Source organism: Odontesthes bonariensis, chromosome 10, assembly GCF_027942865.1.
Source record: "Odontesthes bonariensis isolate fOdoBon6 chromosome 10, fOdoBon6.hap1, whole genome shotgun sequence".
NCBI classification, from domain to species: Eukaryota; Metazoa; Chordata; class Actinopteri; order Atheriniformes; family Atherinopsidae; genus Odontesthes; species Odontesthes bonariensis.
The window spans coordinates 13,541,384-13,562,263 of NC_134515.1; the positions used below are offsets into that span (position 1 = coordinate 13,541,384).

Genomic DNA, 20,880 nt, shown 5'->3' on the forward strand with positions numbered 1-20,880 from the left:
TCCTGCGCCGGAAGATGCCCCCCCGCGCCCGTAGAATAAGCACGTGCGCGACACTGGATTCATCCTTGTTTTGGTGACTTGTATATTTTAAGTGGAAGAAATGATTCACACCATATTTAATGAGAAGTATAAGTAGACTTTTCTTCTTTATACTTTAAATTGCGCGAAACGAGGTGAAAAATTTGATTTTATTTACAAGGGAACTTCCATTGTAAATACTGGATTTAAAGATAGAAACAAATGAGAACAAGGTATCCACACGTTTTTAAAATCGATTTTTTTTCTGAACCACTCAAAAAAGTCTCTCACATTGTGAAAAACAAATGATGAATTATTGTTACTAATATTTTGTTGCAGGAAATTTGGCCAGAGACTGCCTCTTCATTTCTCCTTTCAGTATCTGGCAGCTCTATCCAAACGTCTTCAGTGGGATTTGAGTCAGTTTCTAAACAAGCTTTAATACAACAGTTCACATGTTCATTTTCAGTCATTACTTCATATAGTTGTCCTGCTGAAAGACCCGAGGCCCTTGACCTAAAACCTACGGGATCGCACCAGTAATGTTTAATTTTTTAAACGATTTTAATCCAACTCAACCACAAAGAGCTCTACTCTGGTTACAGAACACTATTCCAGAAGGAGTGTCTTTTGAGTCTCATTCAATAGTTGTATATCCCCTCTTGGTCTTGGTTTATGGGGCCCTTCTTGGCTTAGAGTGTATAAAACCCACCACTCCAAATTCCACCAAGTCGTCCTGAAGCTGTTCCGATATTTTACGTTTCCTTCTCAGCTCCCCACCCCCAAAGCATCTTCAGTTTCATGACTTAATATCATTAACTGTTGAAACATGGCTTTCAAGATCTTTGGTTACCGTCTGGTAGACTTTGGAAATGGTTTTTTGATAGCAGCACATCTGATGCTCTCAGATAGCTCTCATTTTTAACTCTTGTGAAATACTTTGAACAATCAGCCTCTTTCTATGCAGTACCATTGTAATTCATTGCTTTAATTAGGACAACCGGAAAGTAGGCAACATAAAAGAGTCTTATCTGTTTTTTTTGTCTTATTTCAATCCATCAAATGGGTGGCAGTAATCGCATTTCCACGTTAATTCTACTCTTTTACTAGAGTCACTTTTATCAAAACCTTGAGACGTTGTTGTGGTTCAGCAACTTGCTGTGCCAGTAATTCTGACCGGGACTGTGGCTGACCGGGACCGGGGCAGCTGTGGCTCAGTGGTTAGAGTCGGTCGTCCAATAACCGGAAGGTTATTGGTTGGCGGTTCGATTCCCACTCTCGCTTGGTGGAACTGATAGCTGGAGGGGTGTCAGTCCACCTCCTTGTTACGGCTGAGGTGCCCTTGAGCAAGGCACCGTACCCCCATGCTCCCCGGGCGCTTTCATGGCTGCCCACCGCTCCAGGCTGGCACCTGTCTCTGAGTGTGTGACCCTGTGTGTGTGCCAACCTGGATGGGTTAAAAGCGGAGGACCAATCTACCTTTGGGTATCAATAAAGTCACTTAACTTAACTTAACTTGACTGTAGTCACTGCAACCAGGTCAATTACTTCTGTAGTTCAGAGCCAAATCGCAGATATGGTTTTATCATTAGCATCTTTCCACAGCTCATGTGTAAAACTGCAACACCAAAATAAAGGAGAGCATATATAAGCTTCTGTTAATTACTGAAAATAACCAAATTAAAATTTTTGCCACGCTTTAACTTTTGTAAAAAAAAAAAAAAAAAGAAACGAAAAATAAATAAACAAAAATCAGGTGTAATTAAACATCTTTCAGATGTCAGAGAGAACTCAGTCACAAAAGGCCAAAGAGACCATAACTGTCCACAAACAGCCCTTATTTTGGATTCATATTTTTAATGAAAAATTCTAAATTTTATCCATCTACAAATTTTGATAGGGTTCTTGACACCTTGGCGAAAGAGGCTGTGTTAAAAGAGGACACAGTGAATCATTCACTTGTATTCAAAATTTAAAAGAGACTCAAATCAAGGCAGTGTAATAGATCAGAACACAAATCAATAACTTGTTTGATTCTGTAACTTACGATGACAATATATTAATTGTAAAGGTTAGTAGCAGGTCTGTCTATATGCAGTTACTTCAGCTCCTTAAGTAATTTTTATTCTTGTATTTAATCTGTTTTTCTCATTTACTCGTACTGCAATGACAAGAGGATTAAGAAATCAGTTAAAAAAAAAATAAAAGGAAACCAACAAAAACAAAAATTCGCTGAGCTACATAAACTTTCTACATAACAATGTGCTGTCTCAAGTTAGTTAAGCTGTTACAGGAATAAATGTTACTAGTAAGTTTGTGTAAAGGCATCTGTGGACTAATATATCAGAGCATTATGTGGGACTTGTGTCACAATTATCTGCAGTGAGTAGAAGCAGCTCAATAAGGTGTCCAATTACTTTTGGATACCTTATTGTAGTTACCTCGCATCTCACTGGGTGGCGCAACACTAGTCCGACACAAAAATGTACCTCGGAAGAAACAATTGCTCGTATTTTATTAGTTCCGCAAAGAGTAAACAGCCAATGCAGTCCCCGTTTACAGCCAACATCAAGACACCGACCAGTGATCGCTACGGCTGGAATAACGCAAGGCCAGCGCAGCCTGCATCGGCCCAGCCAACGTCCCGGCGTTTTTTTTTACAGATGATATGAACACGGTGTGAATGTGCTCACCTGTTTGTGCTGTGGCGGTGATGGAGAACACCGAGCAGCTCTCGCCCCTCCGGATCACTCCTACCGTTCGAGCGCTCAGCTCCGCGCTGCGGGGGAAGCGTGAAAATGTCCACGGCTCGAGCCCTGGAAACGGCGACAGGGTCTTCCCCGACCCAGAGAAGCTCTGGTTCAAGGAGAGCAGCGCTAAAAACCTGCGGAACAGGGACTTCTTGTCGCCGACCACGATGCTTAACACGCTGTTTGCGGACGGACAGGTTGGTGTGGGGCAATTTAAATGTCTCGATGCTTGTTTTATGATGTCTCATATTATCTAATTTCACATTAGCTCTTGTATCACAGACAAGAGCTGCGGGATAACAACAACAAAGAAAAGTCATAACTGAATGTATTCATCTACTAAGTTAAACGGCGTGACAGACGTACCTCCACTAACCGTTAATTAGCACGTAAAGTTCTAGGCCAAAACTCCACATTAATTCTTCCGCTAAGCGATGTAGTTCCTCGTCAGGTGTGTATGAATGCCAGGTTTAGTTAAGCGCAGTAATACTGCGACATTCTCCGAGGTGTTTCAAATTGTTTGGAACGTCAGCCAAAGTAGAACTGGAATTATTTACTTTGTACAGTTCAGCGGGTTCCTCCGGTTCGTCTGTAAAACACTGCTGAAAGTTGATTTGAATCGTCCATCGTTAATTAAAGCACACTCACAGAAACCAAATGTGAATACTTTTAAATGTCACTGAAACGGACATAACGACTGAATTGATCAGAGGTCGCTGAATATACTCCATCACGATCGACCAGACACCAAAAGCCTGCAGCTGTAATTATTAACCCATGTGTGGCAGACACAATGTGGGTCAGATGCAAATTGAACCCGATGTTTAAATGCCAGTAGGGCCTAAAATAATGTCTTCAAGAAGATTATCTGCAGTGTGGATGTTTATATATCCTTTGGGTGTGCTAATGTTTCTGTATTTATGTCGCATCAGGAGCATTCACAGAACACATCTAATGTGTTTATGCAGTAGATATGCAATAATGTTTTTTATGCAGACACCAGTATCTGATATTTTTGCACTGAGATTGACTCTGACATGCATTTTTTTGCAAGACTAATGTCATATAAATTGGAAAGACGTTAAGTTTTTCAGTCAAACTACTGTTGCATTAAAAAAAAATATCTTGTATCAGAAAACTGCTCATACTTGCAAAATTCATATCAACTTTAGTTTAAGTCTTTCTTTCTTCACACATTGGCTGTGTTTTCAGTCGATGCCGCTGCATGAATCTGTAAATGTTGAATCCAACCAGGTTCCTCCTCCAGTGATGTCCAGAGTCCTTTCTCTTCGTGGCAGTGGGGTGCTCCCTGTGGCAGGTGGGGAGGTGATGGGCGAAGGGTTAAGGCTGCGGGTGGACCGGGCCGCAGCGTTCAGGGCCGTCCTGGCAGGTGCAACCACAGAGTACTTAAAGCCCTCATGTCAGAGGGAAGGTTGTGTGGTGCTCAACTGTCCTGCACTGCACCCTAAACCCAACACACCCACTCCTGACACTCTGAGTCTGGGCCAGCTGAGGACTGTTCTGTTGACTGACCACATGGGGGCACTGCTGAGAAGACAGGGGTGAGTCTCTGGTTAAATTCCAGCAGAACAGCAGGTGCTTGTGAACAGGGCGTTGCATGAAAGGTTCAGACCTTTAATTTAATGTAGTAATTCAGTAAATGGTTTGATGGGGAGCCCTTTCCTTCCCTGATGTAGATTTGCAGTATTCTATTGCCCCACGCTTCCCGAAGACAGCGAGATGATCACCTTCCTACGAGCTCTTGGAATTGATTGGCCGACAGCAGCAGCTAACAGGACGATTGAGGAGCGGGAAGAGAAGATCCACAAGGCGCTTGAGAACTCACCATACAGAGAGAAGGGAACAGAGAGAGGCAGGAAGACCAGCGGAGGGGGAGGGAGGAAAGCGGAGGAGGTGGAGAACGAGGGAGCACTCCGGATCAACCTGAAACGAGTTTTCCAAGAGGAGGGGCTGCTGGGATACGACCCCAGCCTTGGCACATGCGCAGGTAAGGTCAAGCCGGCATGTTTAATGCTCTGTGTTTGTAAAAAACTTGAACTCTGTTCTACTGCAACTTTGTCTAAGCAGGGATGCTATTTAGAACACAATCTCTTCAATTTTTACTTGGCAGTCTAAGACGTGGGCTTTGGCTTTGGCATCTTTTAATTATACATAAATTAAACTTACTAAATAAGACTGAATATCATATTTCTTTTCATTACATCTTCACATATTTCACTTCAATCATTCGGTCATGTTTGACAGATGGTAAAATCGCTTGTTGAAGTTGCGCCAGAAAGACATATTTAAAAGTCCAGATGAACCAGGTTAAGGTTAGAACAGCCACCCACAAGCAATGCTCCAAGAAGTAAATCGAATGTACTGACAAGGCAACGGACAAAATGTCACTGATCAACACAACTGTCAATTTTATTTATAGAGCACTTTTAAAACAAAGTAAAAAGGAGTTGCAGCAAATAGCTGTACAACAAATGAAACCAAAATCAATAACATAACATCCAGTAAAAGCACAGTAAAACACAACGTACGCTCCACAGATTGGGAGCAGCCACTGCAAAGAGACGACCCCCTCTGCTTATGTAAAAGCGTCGGGATTGGTCAACATCAAACCATCGACAGCCAGTAATAAAATCTTACATAAAATCCTGTAATGAACAGGAAGCCGCTGGTGAGAGGCCAACAGGGGTGTTAAATCATCACTTTCTTGTTCCTGTCAAAAGATGAGCAGCTGTATTTTATTCCAGATAAGAGACGACTGCTCTAAAACCGTATACAAAGAACTGCAGTAATCTAGATGAACTGAAACAAAGGTGTGACTAACTGTTTCAAAACCTCTGGCACAGAGAACTACCCTGCGTAATTATTTATGAATTATATAAATCCAAAGGCCCTAGAAAACTGATGTTTCCTGTCTGTTAAGTTTGATCGCCCAAATAAGGTTATCTCAGTCTATTTTTTAAATAAAATGATTAAGTTTAGATTCATTCATACTTTGATGTCATTTTAACAGTCCAATAAAGCAAACATATTGAGTAAAGAAGAGCAGTTTGGAGCACAAGCAGAGCTAAATTAATGCACAGTGTGTGAGGGAGAGTTTTACAATATTGTAAAACCGCCCATCACTCGCCTTCTCTGCTGCTGAAACCCTCCTTCATCACTTCCAGAATTGACTACTGCAACAGCATCCTCTACAGAACACCATCCAAAACTTTAAATAAACTACAGTTTATCTCAGCTCAGCTGCACGTCTGCTCACCCGCACCCGCGATCACATCACTCCTGTCCTCCAGAACCTCCACTGGCTCCCAGTGTCACAGCGTATTCAGTTCAAAATCCTCTCTCACACACAAAGCCCTCCAAAATCAGGCCCCGTACTACCTCACTGACTCACTGACTCCGTTCATCTGTTGCTAACCTCCTTACTCCACCATTTAGAACCAAGCACCGAACCTGAGGCAACAGAGCCTTCTCTGCAGCTGCCCCCTCCCTCTGGAACTCCCCAAACACATCTGTGACTGTACTGACTTGTCCACCTTCAAATCTCAGATCTTTTAACCTCAGTCTAACGTGTTTTTAGTGTACTATTTTAAATTGTTTTGCTGATTTTCTGTTTTTTTGTTTATGTAAAGTGTCTTTTGAGTATTTAGAAAAGCGCTTTTAAATAAAATGCATTATTATTATTATTATTACTATTAATAATATTAGACAGTGGAAGCCAGAAATAATGCTCTCAATCTGATGGATCATGTTCTTGAATAAATAAATGAATACACCTTATAAGAGCTGCTTCTTGGCTGGGCCTGTGACTTCCTGTCTTGAAGTCCTGTCTTTGTTGTGAGGTTTGATGGTAACTTAAAGGAAATCGTGTTGTTTTAATTAAATAATAAACTAGATTCAGTGTACTTGTGTTAGCTGCTGGGCCTCTGAGGTGATGTTTGGCCATTTTAATTCAGACCTAAGACAAAGTCAGGTTAAAAGTTTCCTACTGCTTGATGTGTTGATGCTAATCTAAATGTATCTTTTACTTGTCAGCTTTTAAAGGACCAACATAAAAATGAAATGACCAAACTAATAGCTAGAAGTCTGTGATAACCTCAGATGTCCGTAGGAAAAAAACATAAGATTACGTTGGTGTATTTGTTTCAGTTCACAGAGACGGCGTCTCCCACCTGGCACAGCTGGACCTGTCCACTGCTGACTGCGCAGTAAGAAAAACAATCACACAATCACATATTACTGATTTCCTTTCTGCTCATTAAAACATCCTTGCTGTCTCTTTTGCAGGTAGCCATGGTGATAGCGTTACATGTGACTTCCTGTCAAGATGAGTTCCGCCAGCAGCAGATAGCAATGCTGTGGAGAGCCAGTGGGGCGACACATATGCAGGTGACCAGCCACACTGTTTTGCACACGTGATGATTTTTAGTGCATTGTGTTCCTGTTTTTACCTGTTCTGCTCTCTGTGGCTGCAGAGACATCTTGTGTGTGGGCCTGTAAAGACTCCTGGTTCTCACCTCACTGCTGCACAATACCTGCAGTAAGAAAACATCGCTTTCTTTAGCCATGTCTCACCACTTGTTCTTTCTCATCTTCTCACGTCATTTCCACCTTTTGTCTGTTGGTCATTCTACTCTCCCCTCGGTCCCCACTAATCTTTTCTCCTCCTCCCCCGCAAGACATATATAAGACAATATATTAAGAGCACTAGTGGGCACTGATGGTGCTGTTCTTGGTGTCTGTGTTATCGCATTTTATCTTTAACCCAGCTGTACGTACAAATGAGGCTTCTGTTACTACATTAACGTAGCATCTTCAGACCTTCTGCGTGACATTAACTACGTATCTATATGTGTGTATATATTTATATATATATATATATATATATATAGATATAGATTCTGTATATATATCAATATTGTCTGCACCAACTACACCAAGTCAAATTCCTTGTAAGTGCAAACCTACTTGGCAAAAAACTTGATTCTGATTCTGTTTTTTCACCTCTCCTCCAGGCTGAGAAGAGGTCAGATGAAGGAAGCCTCAGAGATGAAGTACGGAGATCAAGTAGAAGGTGTGTGTTCATTTAAAAGCATTGCTCCTGTGTGTATTTACATGAGCACTCAGTGCATGTATGCCCCCTGCTTAAAGAAAGTAACTTGAATTCATTGAATTATTGGCTACAACTATTTTTGAAGTTGGTCAATTTGCGTGAAATGATTCTTCCTCCTATAGGCCAGACCTGGGATGACATCATCAAGGTGATGACCTCTGCCACAGTCAGATTTGAGCTGCTGTCAACTGTCCACACAAGTCCAGTGAGTCAACATTTTAGCTTTAGCGTTTAGCGTTTTCATCCGACTGTGCCAAGCAGCTGGTGCTGTGCTACATGTGTGGTGAAGGGTTGTGTGTTTCCAAAGATGCCGACAGTAATTACTTAAGTCTGTGTTTCACGTGCATGTCAGTACAGGACGACTCTCTGTAAGCAGAAAAGATACTTCAAGCGACTATGATTTAATTAATGGAGTCAGAATGATTGACAGCCCTCTGTTTAGGTGACGCTGGATGTCCAGAGGGAAGGGGGCGTGTCAACCAAAGGGCCGCGTGGAGGAGTGTTTGTGATGTACAATTGTGCCAGACTGCACACTCTGTTTGACAGCTACGAGAGAGGAGTGGAGAAGGGTGAGACTTCAACTTTAATTTCTCTGCTAACCCACTGTACAAATGACAGTGCAGCGTCACCTCTTCTCTGTCTGAAAGACTCTGTTCCGGTTTCTTTTCAGTGCACAAGAGGGCCTTTCATTTAAAAAGTGCTATTGTTGTTGCCTTAGAATATATCAGCACATCTTATTTAACATATATTTGTGTTAAAGACAAAAGAGCAAACTATTATTATGAAATAACAATAAAGAAAAAATTCAACACATTTTCATGTGAATTTATTTAGTTTCTTATTTTTATCTGCAGGTCTGTACCCAGAAATCCCCGAAGGCTCCCAGCTGGACTTTTCTGCTCTGAAAGAAGAGGTGCCAATTAATTCTACCTGTTTTTGTCTCTTACTTCTAGAATTGTTCCCTTTTTGAGTCCTTACTGCGTTGCAGTGTTAACCAAGCTGTGCCGTTGTCATGTTTTCACCGACAGGGCGAGTGGCTTATTCTGTTCAATTACCTCATTCCCTTCTCAGAGCTGCTGGACCAATCAGGGCAGGTGCTAGATTGTGAAGGGGGAGGAGCCAGAGTTAACATTAAGACTGAACAGGTATGCATAAAAGCTGAAAGCTCAACAATGGTGTCCACTAAATGAGAGTTGAGGATGAGGATTTTTATGTAACTCATAAATGTTTGTGTCCCTCAGATCTGTAAATTTCTCGTGTCTCTCAGTAAAGACTTCAGTTCGTACTACAACAGAGTCCACGTGTTGGGGGTGAGGACGTATTCATGTTTTTTGTGTATTTCAACGTAGAGGAGGTTAAATGCCATTTATACTGTAGCCATAAAAAATTGGTTTATGTTTGTACTAATGTGTGCAAATGTACTGAAATATTTAAAACCACACAAGGTTTTTCTATGTACATGTCTATATTATTTAACTCTACATTTTGTTTGTCGTTTCTCCCAAACACACTAAATCATTACCATCTTTTTTTGTTTTTTCTTAGCTTCACACGTGCCGTGACATTTTCCCTCCTTTCTTTCCAGGAGCCGTTGCCTCATCTCTTCAACCAGATGTTTTGTCGTCTCCATCTGCTGAGAGCGTTGAGGGAGCTCTACCACAGTGCTCTGGAGATCCTTAACCTTCCCCCGATCAGGCAGCTATAGCCTAAACACAATCCTCCCATTCGTCAACGTTAGCTTTACCTCCCCCAAACACACTTTCCCTATGTGCTGTGTATCCAGCTGACACACTCACCTTTCTGGCATTGTTACCGCTAATTAATTATAATTTATAATAATTACTTAAATCAGATTTCACATGCTCGCTGTGTTGCGTCTTTGTCAGTGTAGCTGGACATACTGTAACTGAATATTCTAAAGACCTCAGTACCCCTCAGTGGTAATGGGTAAGAAAAGTCCTGATCTGCCATAGTCTTTCTTCAGTTTGATCTGGGCCAAATCGTCTCTTCTTTCTGGAAGACTTGAGCTGTTTATATGTTGTTAAAGGAATAGTTTGACATCTTGCTTTAGATGACGAGAGTATAGATATCACCCAGATGTCTTTACAGTAAATCACTGTTAGCTTATATAAGCTTAGCTTGGCAAAAAGATGAAACAGCGAGCCAGGCTCTGTGCCCAGGTTGCACAGTGCATTTACCAGAACCATTTAAATGTTAGTAATTGGCATATTATATCTTTTTTTTTGTTTGTTTGCTTAATCTGTAAAAAATTGACTTAAGAGTAGAAAATAATTAAATGTTTTGATAGGAGATTCAAGGCAGCTTCAGATCGTATCAGTCTCGCCCTCTTGGTGAGGAAGTTAGTATGTCAAATTATTCCTTTTCGTCATTACTCACTAAAAGCTTGTGAAGATTTCCTTACAGTGACTTTATCAGGAATTGGAGTATTAACACCAAATGGACCAATCTGTAGTGTCTCAGTGAAGCTGAGATGCTTTTTTCTATTGAAGATCAACTTTAATAGATTTATGTCTTAAAATAACCAACAAAACTGAACCACTTGTTAGTGATGTGTTACTGATTTTGGTGCCAAAAAATAACATTGATGTACATGTCCTAACTAATCTGTAGCAAGATTTGTTTAACTTTCTAAAACTGCCTTATGTTATGACCCCTCCACTTAATGCCACTAAAGACTCTTTTTGACAAACAGAGAAATGGTTTGGGTCATGTGTGCAGAAGAGGTTCTGGGCTTTTTTTTTTTTTTTTTTTTGCAGATATTTAGTTAGTTTGAAACCTAAAATATTCACACCTAATGTAAACGATCCAGGCTAAACAGCTGTGTTCTGGTCCAGCAAAAGAGGTGGTGTCAGTCCAGATCATGCAGATAAGCAAAATGGAAAGGAACTGTTCATCTGTTCGAGACTCAATTTTTAGTGACAATAATGTACATTTGCTGAATTTCAGCAGGAGTTCGAACTGGAGAAGACAGTTGCACACAGAACTGGTACACGAACAAAAACCAAACCAATTGTCTGTTGTTGAAAAGTCCCATAACTGTCTCTCCTCTTTTAAACACCCGCAGGTGTCTTAGTCACTGCCTAAAGAGGAAAAAAAAAAAGAAAAAAAAAAAAAAAATCAAAGTTGTTCCACTGTTTTTCTTTGACATTTCACACATGTTAACAACCTTGTAGTTATCAATGCCACATATATATTTATTGTCAGTTTAAAAAAAAAATAGAGATCTGTACAGAATATATATTCTGCTTCTGAGTTTTAATTGATGTGTTCCTGTGAATATTTCAGAGTCTTTAATTTAGCCACAATTATCCTGCTTGACAAATCAAAGAAGTTGGTGTAACGACCGTTTCTAAGTTATTGACAATATTGTACACTAGCAGTATTTTAGGGCTTTGAGCCACAATTTTAGAAAATGCATGAAATGGCATGAAAATAATAGAGTAAATCATAGAGTTTTATGCTAAAAATCCTATTTATACACTTTTGGAGGGAAGAAATAAAGACTTAAATGAATCCTTTGGCGTGTCTAAAATGTGACCTACCGTCTGTTAAAATGTGCCATAGTCTGTTTTATCGTTCAGCTACATTCTGTTAAAGAGTCTCATGTCAAGATGAAACTAAACCGATGTATTGTACACAAACATCTAACAAACTCTCTTTTCACTGCATGAAATGTTATTTGACCCGTGTAAACGTAATGTCTATGGATTTTCTATTTTTTTTTTTAATGGCCTCTTTTCTTTTTTGTTTATTATAAAAAGGGAAGATGCTGATTTATTTACAGAAACTTGTTGTCTGCCACTGTAATTACAACAGTATTAAAGAAGGAGATGTGCACAAACTACACTACCTTTTGTCCTACATGCTGCTTATATCAGGTGTATAGTATTAATTTACATCGGCACGGCTTCTGTTTTGCTGCCACATCTTTGCCTCTCAGGCCCTCAACATCTGACCTTCCACCCATGATTTTTTTTTCCTCTCCATCCTTTTTCACATCCCCATTGTATCCCTTTATTCCGACCATATCATAAAATAAATCCACAACACAGAATCAAGACTGGAGACTGGATGGCTACAAGTTGACCTCCACAATTTTTAATAATACTTTCAAGCTAAGGGCGAAGCAGTGAAACATTTTTTAGAAAGAATCTTTCACACATCCAACATAGTCATAGGTATCACTTGCTTTTAGTAAAAAAACAAAAACAAAATACAGCTTTCGAGCCAAATAACATTCAGTCCATCCTACCTTTACTTAAGATTCCCTCCTAATTAAAACCTGACATCATGAAATGTAAATATATTTGTCCACCTGAATGAGAATAAAACTGCCAAACATCTGCAGACAAACATCTGCCAGCCACACTTTGTGTTTTTCCACTCTGCACAATTAAAATAATCGTGGCGCACTCTCAGTTCGTCTGTATTTTCAGGGACACAGATGGACATAACGTTTATACATACCATGCTAATTAAAGTAATCGATCACCAAATATACATGCGTTATTAATATGATGTACTTCTTGTTTTTGGCCTTCATATCCCTTCCTCTTCCTCGGATTTGTAACCTTTTATTTCGCCATCCTTTCTTCTGTCTTTTGACCCTGATTTATAAAAAAAAAAGAGGAAAATGTCTATAGCTTAGAACAAGCCGAAAATGTTCGTCTTGAGTTGCAATCTAATTTCTTAGGAATATATTACACTTTAAGTCCTGTGAACTGATTATTTTACTTTGTAAGAAATAGTTCTTGCTCTTCAGTATTAAGTGAGAGACGGTTTAGATTTTTTTTTTGTTTTGTTTATGAGGCCATCTGTCGATGAACATCCCTTGATGCTTTCCTCGTCTATATCCTCATGTATTCTCTGTCCGCGTACACATGGCTGTAGAACTGTGCACTGTAAATAACAGACTGTAATGCAACCTGGTTTTGGTGATTCTGATGCAGTCAAATCAGAAAATCTTTACTGAAAAAGATATAAATGTAAGTATGAATTCATGAAATAGGGTACGCATTGTATTTATGAAGTCATTCCCAACCGTTTCCTCCCACTGAGTACTATCATCCTTACTTTGGATCTCGTTAGTATAGTGGACTACAAATATAGAAAAATCAGACATGTATAACATACACATGTTACATCTCTCACATACAGGCCTTCTATCACAAGCTTCCTTCTCGGCGTGGGATAAAATCTCTGCTTTCCAAGCTGTGCTTCATGTGGGATCAATGAATCAGCAGTGGCAGCACCAATCTGCTGCAACATACTGTACTTTATGATTGGGGCGAGAGACAAGATGTCAAGGGATTAAGTTAGTTGACGTCATAGCTTTATGATAAGGGAACGACTCGAATAACAGGCTATGTTTTAATTAACGGAGTAGTGCAGACAAATCAGTTAACTGCCTTAATAACAGAGAGTTTCACTGTAGTTATGGTCACAAGCAGCAATTAGCTTTTCGCCTAGATAGGGGTGCATGCAGTCTATTACTGGAAATTTCACGAGGAGAAGATGGTGGCTGCTCATTATTGTTCATTTCTAAAATAACTCTGGTGCGTGGCAAAGTCCCAATTAGTTCTGCTTAACAATAAAAGAAAGAATATCTTAACCATCAAATGAGAGACCATTAAATACAATCAAGAATAATAATGAGGGCAATTATGCTACAGTGAGATATTGCTGAAATCATTGATAATGAGCATAAAAATGACAGTGTAAAGTGGTGTGTGTGAGAGAGATCATTTACCCAACAACAATTAGTAGTTGTTGTTTTATTACATTATTTAATAAAAGTTCATTTCCTCTTGGCTTTCTGTCATTTTGAGTTAAATCCTACATCTCTTTGTGTTCAGGGAATATAATTTTGCCTCAGTTCCTTTGTAGATTTACACATAAGAAATATTTTTGTTGGAATTTTCTAAACATTTCCTCAATATTTGCTCCATCTATGTTTAGGTTTATAGTTCAGGGTCTTCCTGTGAATGTTTACATCAAGAACTGGGTCTCTTTAATGAGAAAGGAAACATCATTGACTTGATTTATGGTGTTTCCAGGGACAAGAAAAAGGTTCCACCTGTTCTGGTTGTCAGCTTCTTCCAGCACTCCTTCAAAGACAGTCGGGACATTCACAGATGGTCTGAGCCCACACAGTAATGATACATCTTTCTGCCGAGACAGAGCATAAAGGGCAACCGGCTGAACATGTCGCAAAGATTCAAAGCCACTTTGTTTGTCAATCTGACGTGCTGAGCCCTTTGGAGGATTGCAGGGTGCAGGAGAAATGCATGAGGAGAGAATAATGCTTTCAGAATTGATGGAATACACTCCTGGCATTTATAGCCCTAAATGAACAGCAATGACCAATAAATGTGGAGAGCTCACAGAGGAGTTTTAATGATGTGCTGCCTCCTTCACATAACCTGGCTGTAGCCTCTGGTAATGAGCTGTCAGCTGTACCCATCTCTGTTCTAGACAACAATGTTCACAAATCCATTCACACGCTGGCTTTTTTCTATTCCTATAAAGCATTTACAAAATCTTTTAGTACCTAAAAACGTGTCTAACTTTAGCAGGGAACATTACCCTCAAACATGAGTTCGTCATGTGATATCTGTATTATTCTTACATAGGAAACAATTATTCAGAATGTGCACCAAAATATAGAAGCGCCTTAAATAATAAGTGACGTCCAGACAAATACACAAAGATGCTGATTCATCCTTAAGCCTTTATATTTATTTTTCTGAATAACCTGTGACATGAAGCATAGTTCAGTCTGAAGCGTGACGTAATCAAACTGCTATGTGCCATGTTGACCACATGGTGGCAATGTTGAGTTTTTTTTCAATTATTAAACTAGATGAAACTCCAGATGTATGACTCTCAACCCTTGAACCCTGCAAGATACACTGCAAAACAGCTCAAGCTGAAAGGTGATGTACAGCGGTCTTTAGTCACACCTACAGAGTTCAATATTTTGACCCGCTAGATGTTGTTGGACTAATGTCATAGGAAATGGTTTCAATGTGTGAAAGTAATTATTTATAATATATATTAATTGATATTAATAGTCCAAAAATATGTCTGCATTAATGTGAAAAATCTTCATCTTTTTATCCAAATGGTGGCACCTTTAGTAAGAGATCAGTTTTAATAATAAAACTGAATTCCTGTAACTCTGGTGCGATTAACGCTTTTACACTGGTGTTAGTAAAAATTAAAGACACATTACAATGTAAATAAGCTGAACTTGAGCATCAGTGTTTCTTCATCTGTTCGCTTTGTTGTGCTCTATAGGCTGTCAGATGTCAACGTCAGTCATTTTATAGCCATAAGCCTGTCCTTGGTTACATCTTCAGTGTTGAATGACTACAGCTGTCCTTAAAGAACACATATAACACTTGTTTCAAGGCTGTTGGTTTTTTTGCTTCAAATGTTTTACAAGCTCCAATATATATAATAATATTATAATAAAGGGACGTCAACACAACACAGCCAATGAGCCTCAAAAATGAAATCTTTAATTATTAAACAAAAAATAAATATAACGCGAAAGTTCCACAAACATTTGTGTAAATGTTAAAAGAATAATTATACCCTGATAGTAGTTTCTAGTTTATGTGAATGCCTGTCAGTTTGGTTCTTTGGTACTATATGCTTGTATATTTTGGATGATTTCTACCTGGAGAAAAAAACAACGATAAAAATAAAACAGTGTTCAACAGAGTTTAAAGTAGCCACTTCAAGCATGCTTGATGTGAAGAAGAAAAAGAAAATAAATCACAAAGAATATTTCTGCAGTGTAGTCCGAGTGGAACCAGGAGACCTTATCCTTTTCATCTTCCTCACCACCAATCAGAAACTCTCTTTTACGGGACCCCTGCTTGCTTGTCAATCACTCCCCTCGGGTTATAGGTTGGAATGAGACAAAAGAGGGAGGCAAGCACTAGAAAAGGAAAAGAGGTTGGGGGGTGGATTGGAAAACATGGGGATGGGATGTTGGAGAGAGCAGAGCGTGTAGAGTAATCGCTGAAAGAGGATCCACCGTCTTGAAGAGAAATGAATGAATGGGGTCAGGGACGCCCATGAGAATAAAGAGGGCGCATAAGTAAAGGAGAGGGGGCTGGATGGAGGGAGAGAAAAGAGGGGTAACAGAAGATGGGATGGAGGATGTGCACAAGGTGGAAATGGGCTGAGGGCCAGGGATTAAATAATGCTGAGGAACCATGGAAATGAAGAACTAATCCAAGGAAGAGCAGGAGGCAGCAGGGAAGATAAAACACACTGAGAAAGCATGAGGCAAAGTGTCGATAGATGGAAACCAGAAAGAGAGAAAGAAAGGAGAGAACAAGACAGAAAGAGACTTGAAAAGCATTGGCTTATCGAAGCTGAGGAGCAAAGTTACTTGTAAATGTTTAAATGTTACAATAAAAAAATAAAAAAAACTTGAACATTATGAGCAGTTTGAAATATTTAATAATTGTACAATATCCCATATGTGACAGTTTCACCAAAAAAAAAAGGACAGCAAAGGCATGTGATGTTTAAGGAATTTTAGCATTTTTAGCCGTTATTGTAAAACGGCTTTGTTTTGGGGTGTGGACAAACTTAGCTATTACACATTAAGGTGTGAACTCAATACCAGCGCTTCACACATTACATTCACACCACATTTTTTAGCCAGGCTGGTAACTTCTTTGCTGACATATAATTTAATATCATTTTTTGAATCATTCAATGAGATGTTTTATATTGCAGTGGCTCAACGTTCCCCCGCATGACTTAGAACAGTTTCACGTCCACCTCAGCCATAAGGAGCTCCAAATTAAAGTCCCCAAACATTGTTGAAAGGGAAACTTAACGGAATAACTTCACAACAAGAAGGTTCCTGGCTTCCCTCGAGATCCTTTCCAATGGATTTTTCATGTTCTCCCCGTGCCTATGAGTTTTTTATCTGGGTGCTCAGGATTCCTCCCACAGCCTAAAGCACGTTAAGGGAAACAAAAACAAAAGCCTGCAATGTTGGGTTTGCTTAACTTTTTACTTATAGTCAGAGTTAGGTGTGTGCATTAATATTTATTCTCCTTATCCAGTGAAAATACACGCACACACGATGCATGTGTCTGAATATCTTTTAGTGTTTTAGTGTATCCGCAGACTGGGAAGGAAAAGTCTTCTTTCCAGAGCTGCATGTGACAAGAACTTAGTGTGACTATGTTCTCCTGTGGATGTGGTCACATTTTTGTGTGCGTTTTCTAACCATACACGCTCACTCAGGGTGGTAGCGAGCAAAACAGAAGATAAAAGAAATAATGACACTAAAGTACGATGGGCTGTGGAACATTAATACTCTTCGATCTCCACCAGCAGCCAACAGGAAGCAGATTTATCTCATTTCTCCACTCTGACACGTTCACATCAACAGATTGAACGCACTTCTTAAGTCGGTATGCAGCCCATATCTTTTCAGTGTGGAAGTGAAGGCTACAGCTACACGGAAACGTTTTTCACTGTAACCGATACTTTTTCTTATCGTTTGGCTGTCGCGGCCACACGGAGCCGGCGTTCCCATTACCCCAAAACGATAGTTTTGGAGAACGGGTTCCAGAGTGGGAAGATCTAAGAACGGCGTCGTTTCGTTTCCATTGTTACAGCCAGAACGGATTTGTTTACATCTGCGTCACAGCCACATGACCAACGCCACTGACGTATACACATACGTCAGTGACGAGAACAAAAAGCTGCAACATCCATTAAAAATCCGGAAGAAGAAGACAACACAACAAGGACAGACAGCGATCATCATGGACCCCACAACATTGATAGCAGCACTGCTGCAGACACTGCTAACTACAGCGGCGTTGTTGAAGGAACAACGTGAGCTTCGCGCTGGTAGAAGTAGGGGCGTACACGCATGCGCATTGCTTCTTCTATTGTTCTGGTGTAACCGGTGGGGGTGGCTTACAGCGCACATAGAGGTGTGGCGTGTGTACTGCATCGTTTTCAGCGTTTTCATCGTTTCCATCTGGACCTGATTCTTTACAGAAGCTTTCCTGTGTGGTCGCAATCATTTTCCAACCCGTTTTAAAAAAAACCTTGTTTTATTTTCATGTAGCTGTAGCCTAAGACTATTTTTAACTGTTTTCATCCTCCACAAGGTAAGGAGTTCAGAAAAAGAAAGAGGAAGAGGATGGGAAGGCTAAGGCAGTCAGGTAAGCGGTAAACTGCCCCTGGTTTGGTTGGCCCAGACTATTCACATGAAAAAATGACTGGTAATTTTCTTGATTTACATCATGGATGAGACTATGGAGTAAAAAAAAAATGCTGCTTTGCAGTCTTGTACTTTTCTTACTGTGCTCACGCAGTAAGATTTAAAATCAGTAGCAGCGCAAAGATACAAAATATTGATGTAATGATACTCCCGCTCCCAAGGGTTCTGTAGTGTATTTGTTTCCTGGAGCAATGCCAAGCTTAATTTATTGTGATAATTTGACTTTCAGCCCATTTTTAAATGAATACTTGTAACTGTAAATCAATATATATATGGTGTAGCAGTGACTGTGTATATGTGAACATGGGATTTGCTGATGACTGCTTTGATCTACAATATACTCACCGGAAATCTTCCTAATTACACCTAAACTTTTCTTTTATTAAAACCTTTACAATATCGGACTAAAACAATTTTACTGATGATGTCTCCTGCTTGGATGAAGAAATCTGGTCTCTGTGTAAGGGAGCACAAGACACTAGAAAAAAAAGATGTGTTGTCTCAGTCAGTCCAAAATGGGACTGTGAATGTCAGCATGTGTTAGCCTGACCGAAATTGACAGTTAAGCGTGTCAGAAACTGTGACTGAAAATAAGACTACAAGTCAACTCGCAGTAATTTAAAACTGACTGTCACTCTGATTGAATAAAATCCTGATTTTATAACCTCAGTATCTGACTAAATCACCACTCAGGTAACTAAAAAACGTCTCTGCAGTGAGTTTTGTTGTGTTTTTATGACTCCATTATTTTCCATTATTTAACAGAACATCTTTGGTGAATATTTTGATTCCCCTCCCATGTATGTATACTGGGAGCAGTGGTCCCATTCAGCCTGGTCTCATGAAAAGATGTAGTGACTGCACGCCAAGTCATTTGGCGTGTTATAACAAGGATTTTTTTGTACTTTTGTGTGTCATTTAACGCTACATATTTTGAGGAAATAATATCCTGTCTTGTACTTTTGCCCTAACCATAACCATTTCATGGTATGTAGTGTGATAGAAGAAGACCCTCCACCATACTGCACCCTAACCATTTGACATGTTATTTGAACAGCGTGAAATGACACGCAAAAAGTGTGCTATTCATACACATTGCCATGGGAACATGCTGTCCAGTTAAATGGTCAGGTCGAACTCTAACCGTACCTTGAATCAACTGTGCATGTAACTATGCTCGGTATTTTACAAGTTTCACATTTCCACATGGCACAGTAAGCCGTTCATTGGACCATGACTGCTTACTAAACCAAAAGTAATTAAGTTAAACTGAGATTTGAGGTCCACTTAGCAAAACTCCTCATTCAGAAAATAATTTTGAAAACAGCTTTTTATTGTCAAACACCAAACTGCAAAGTGAAGGCCAAAAATCTAGATTTACCAACAATAACCATAGCATATTTTGGACTGGAAGGGGACAAAGAGTTGCATCCTTTAACTGCGGTCACAAAATGCCCCTTGAAAATACTGAACAATAGCATTTTATTGACTTATTGCTCTTAAAGGTTTATATCCTTCTGCAGGTATTGCAGACTGGTAGAAAGGATGTGGTGTATTGATTAACTGAAGCAAGGGCAGGGTTGCATGACACACAAATACACACACCTCCTTAATGCTCTAATTGGCATTTCTAATATTTTTGTGAACAAGCACACATGGCATCAGCGGAAACAGAGCTGCTCTCAAATTGATTCAGTGGGAGGATGGGAGGAGGAGGACTGAAGGCAAGCTGCTGATATCACTGTGGCTGATAGAGTGGAAAAATCTCTCAACAGCAGAGACTCAGCATTATGCTGGATTCAACACGTGGAGCATTTCCTGAACCATGCCCCTCCATTTAATTCCCCAAACAGTCGCAAATGTGCCTGCCAAGTGCAGCAGCAAGTGACAGGCATGAGATTGGTACATGTTTGGTCAAGACAACAATGGAGAAGGAGAGGGGGGGGGGGGTCGGAAAGCAGAGGCAGTCTGTGTTACCCAATAATTGAATAAATTGTGAACAGAATTAAATTAAATCATATAAATTAGGATTCTGGGTATACCTAATTGATGTGACTATTTTTTGCTTGCCCAGGGCTATGGCTCATGATGGGGGCTGGGTCGCAGCTGTGGCAGTGATCCTCAATCCTTGGAGCATAACATTCTGCAGCTTGATAGAATTAAAGATGGTTGACAGAAAAAAAAAAAAAAAAAAAAAAAAAAAAAAAAAAAAAAAAAAAAAAAAAAAAAAAAAAAATCGACAGAAAAAAATTTGCCATATTCCTCATATTCCAAAAACATGCAAAATTCGACCATAAAACCAATTGATGACCAATTGATAGTCGTTTTTTCAGTAAGGGCTTTTGTGCTACTCAATATATACATACATCAAACTGATAAAAAGGAAATATCATGTTTATGTCCAGATTATTTAACTGCAGCAGATGTAAACAGGGCAGGTTAAAGAAAACAAGAACACAGGAAAATCAATATGGCACTTGATCACAAGATAACTCCTGTAATGACCCCTCAGAGACTGCAAGTTAAACTAAGTTTAGAAAAGCAGGGGTCAGAAGCATTTACCAAAATAAACAAAATCCAATTATTTTGATGGCTCAGACCTCAACTTTGAGATGCTGCTGTGGTTGCGAGAGCTCTGGCCATAGAGCGTTCATAAATGTCAGAGAGACATTTTTAAATCCAGGTTA

General features: G+C 39.7%; 1 protein-coding gene across 1 annotated transcript; it reads left to right on the forward strand.

Moving 5' to 3' along the window:
* The first annotated feature begins 2,554 nt into the window (after window positions 1-2,554).
* Window positions 2,555-9,645, forward strand: dalrd3 (DALR anticodon binding domain containing 3). Its single transcript, XM_075476331.1, has 13 exons — window positions 2,555-2,965; window positions 4,023-4,330; window positions 4,466-4,776; window positions 6,936-6,994; window positions 7,074-7,175; window positions 7,262-7,326; window positions 7,802-7,860; window positions 8,022-8,104; window positions 8,342-8,468; window positions 8,754-8,812; window positions 8,928-9,044; window positions 9,141-9,209; window positions 9,485-9,645. Exons 1-13 carry the CDS (start codon window positions 2,702-2,704, stop codon window positions 9,602-9,604), a joined length of 1,743 nt encoding a protein of 580 aa, XP_075332446.1. The 5' UTR covers window positions 2,555-2,701; the 3' UTR covers window positions 9,605-9,645.
* Window positions 9,646-20,880: the final 11,235 nt, after the last annotated feature.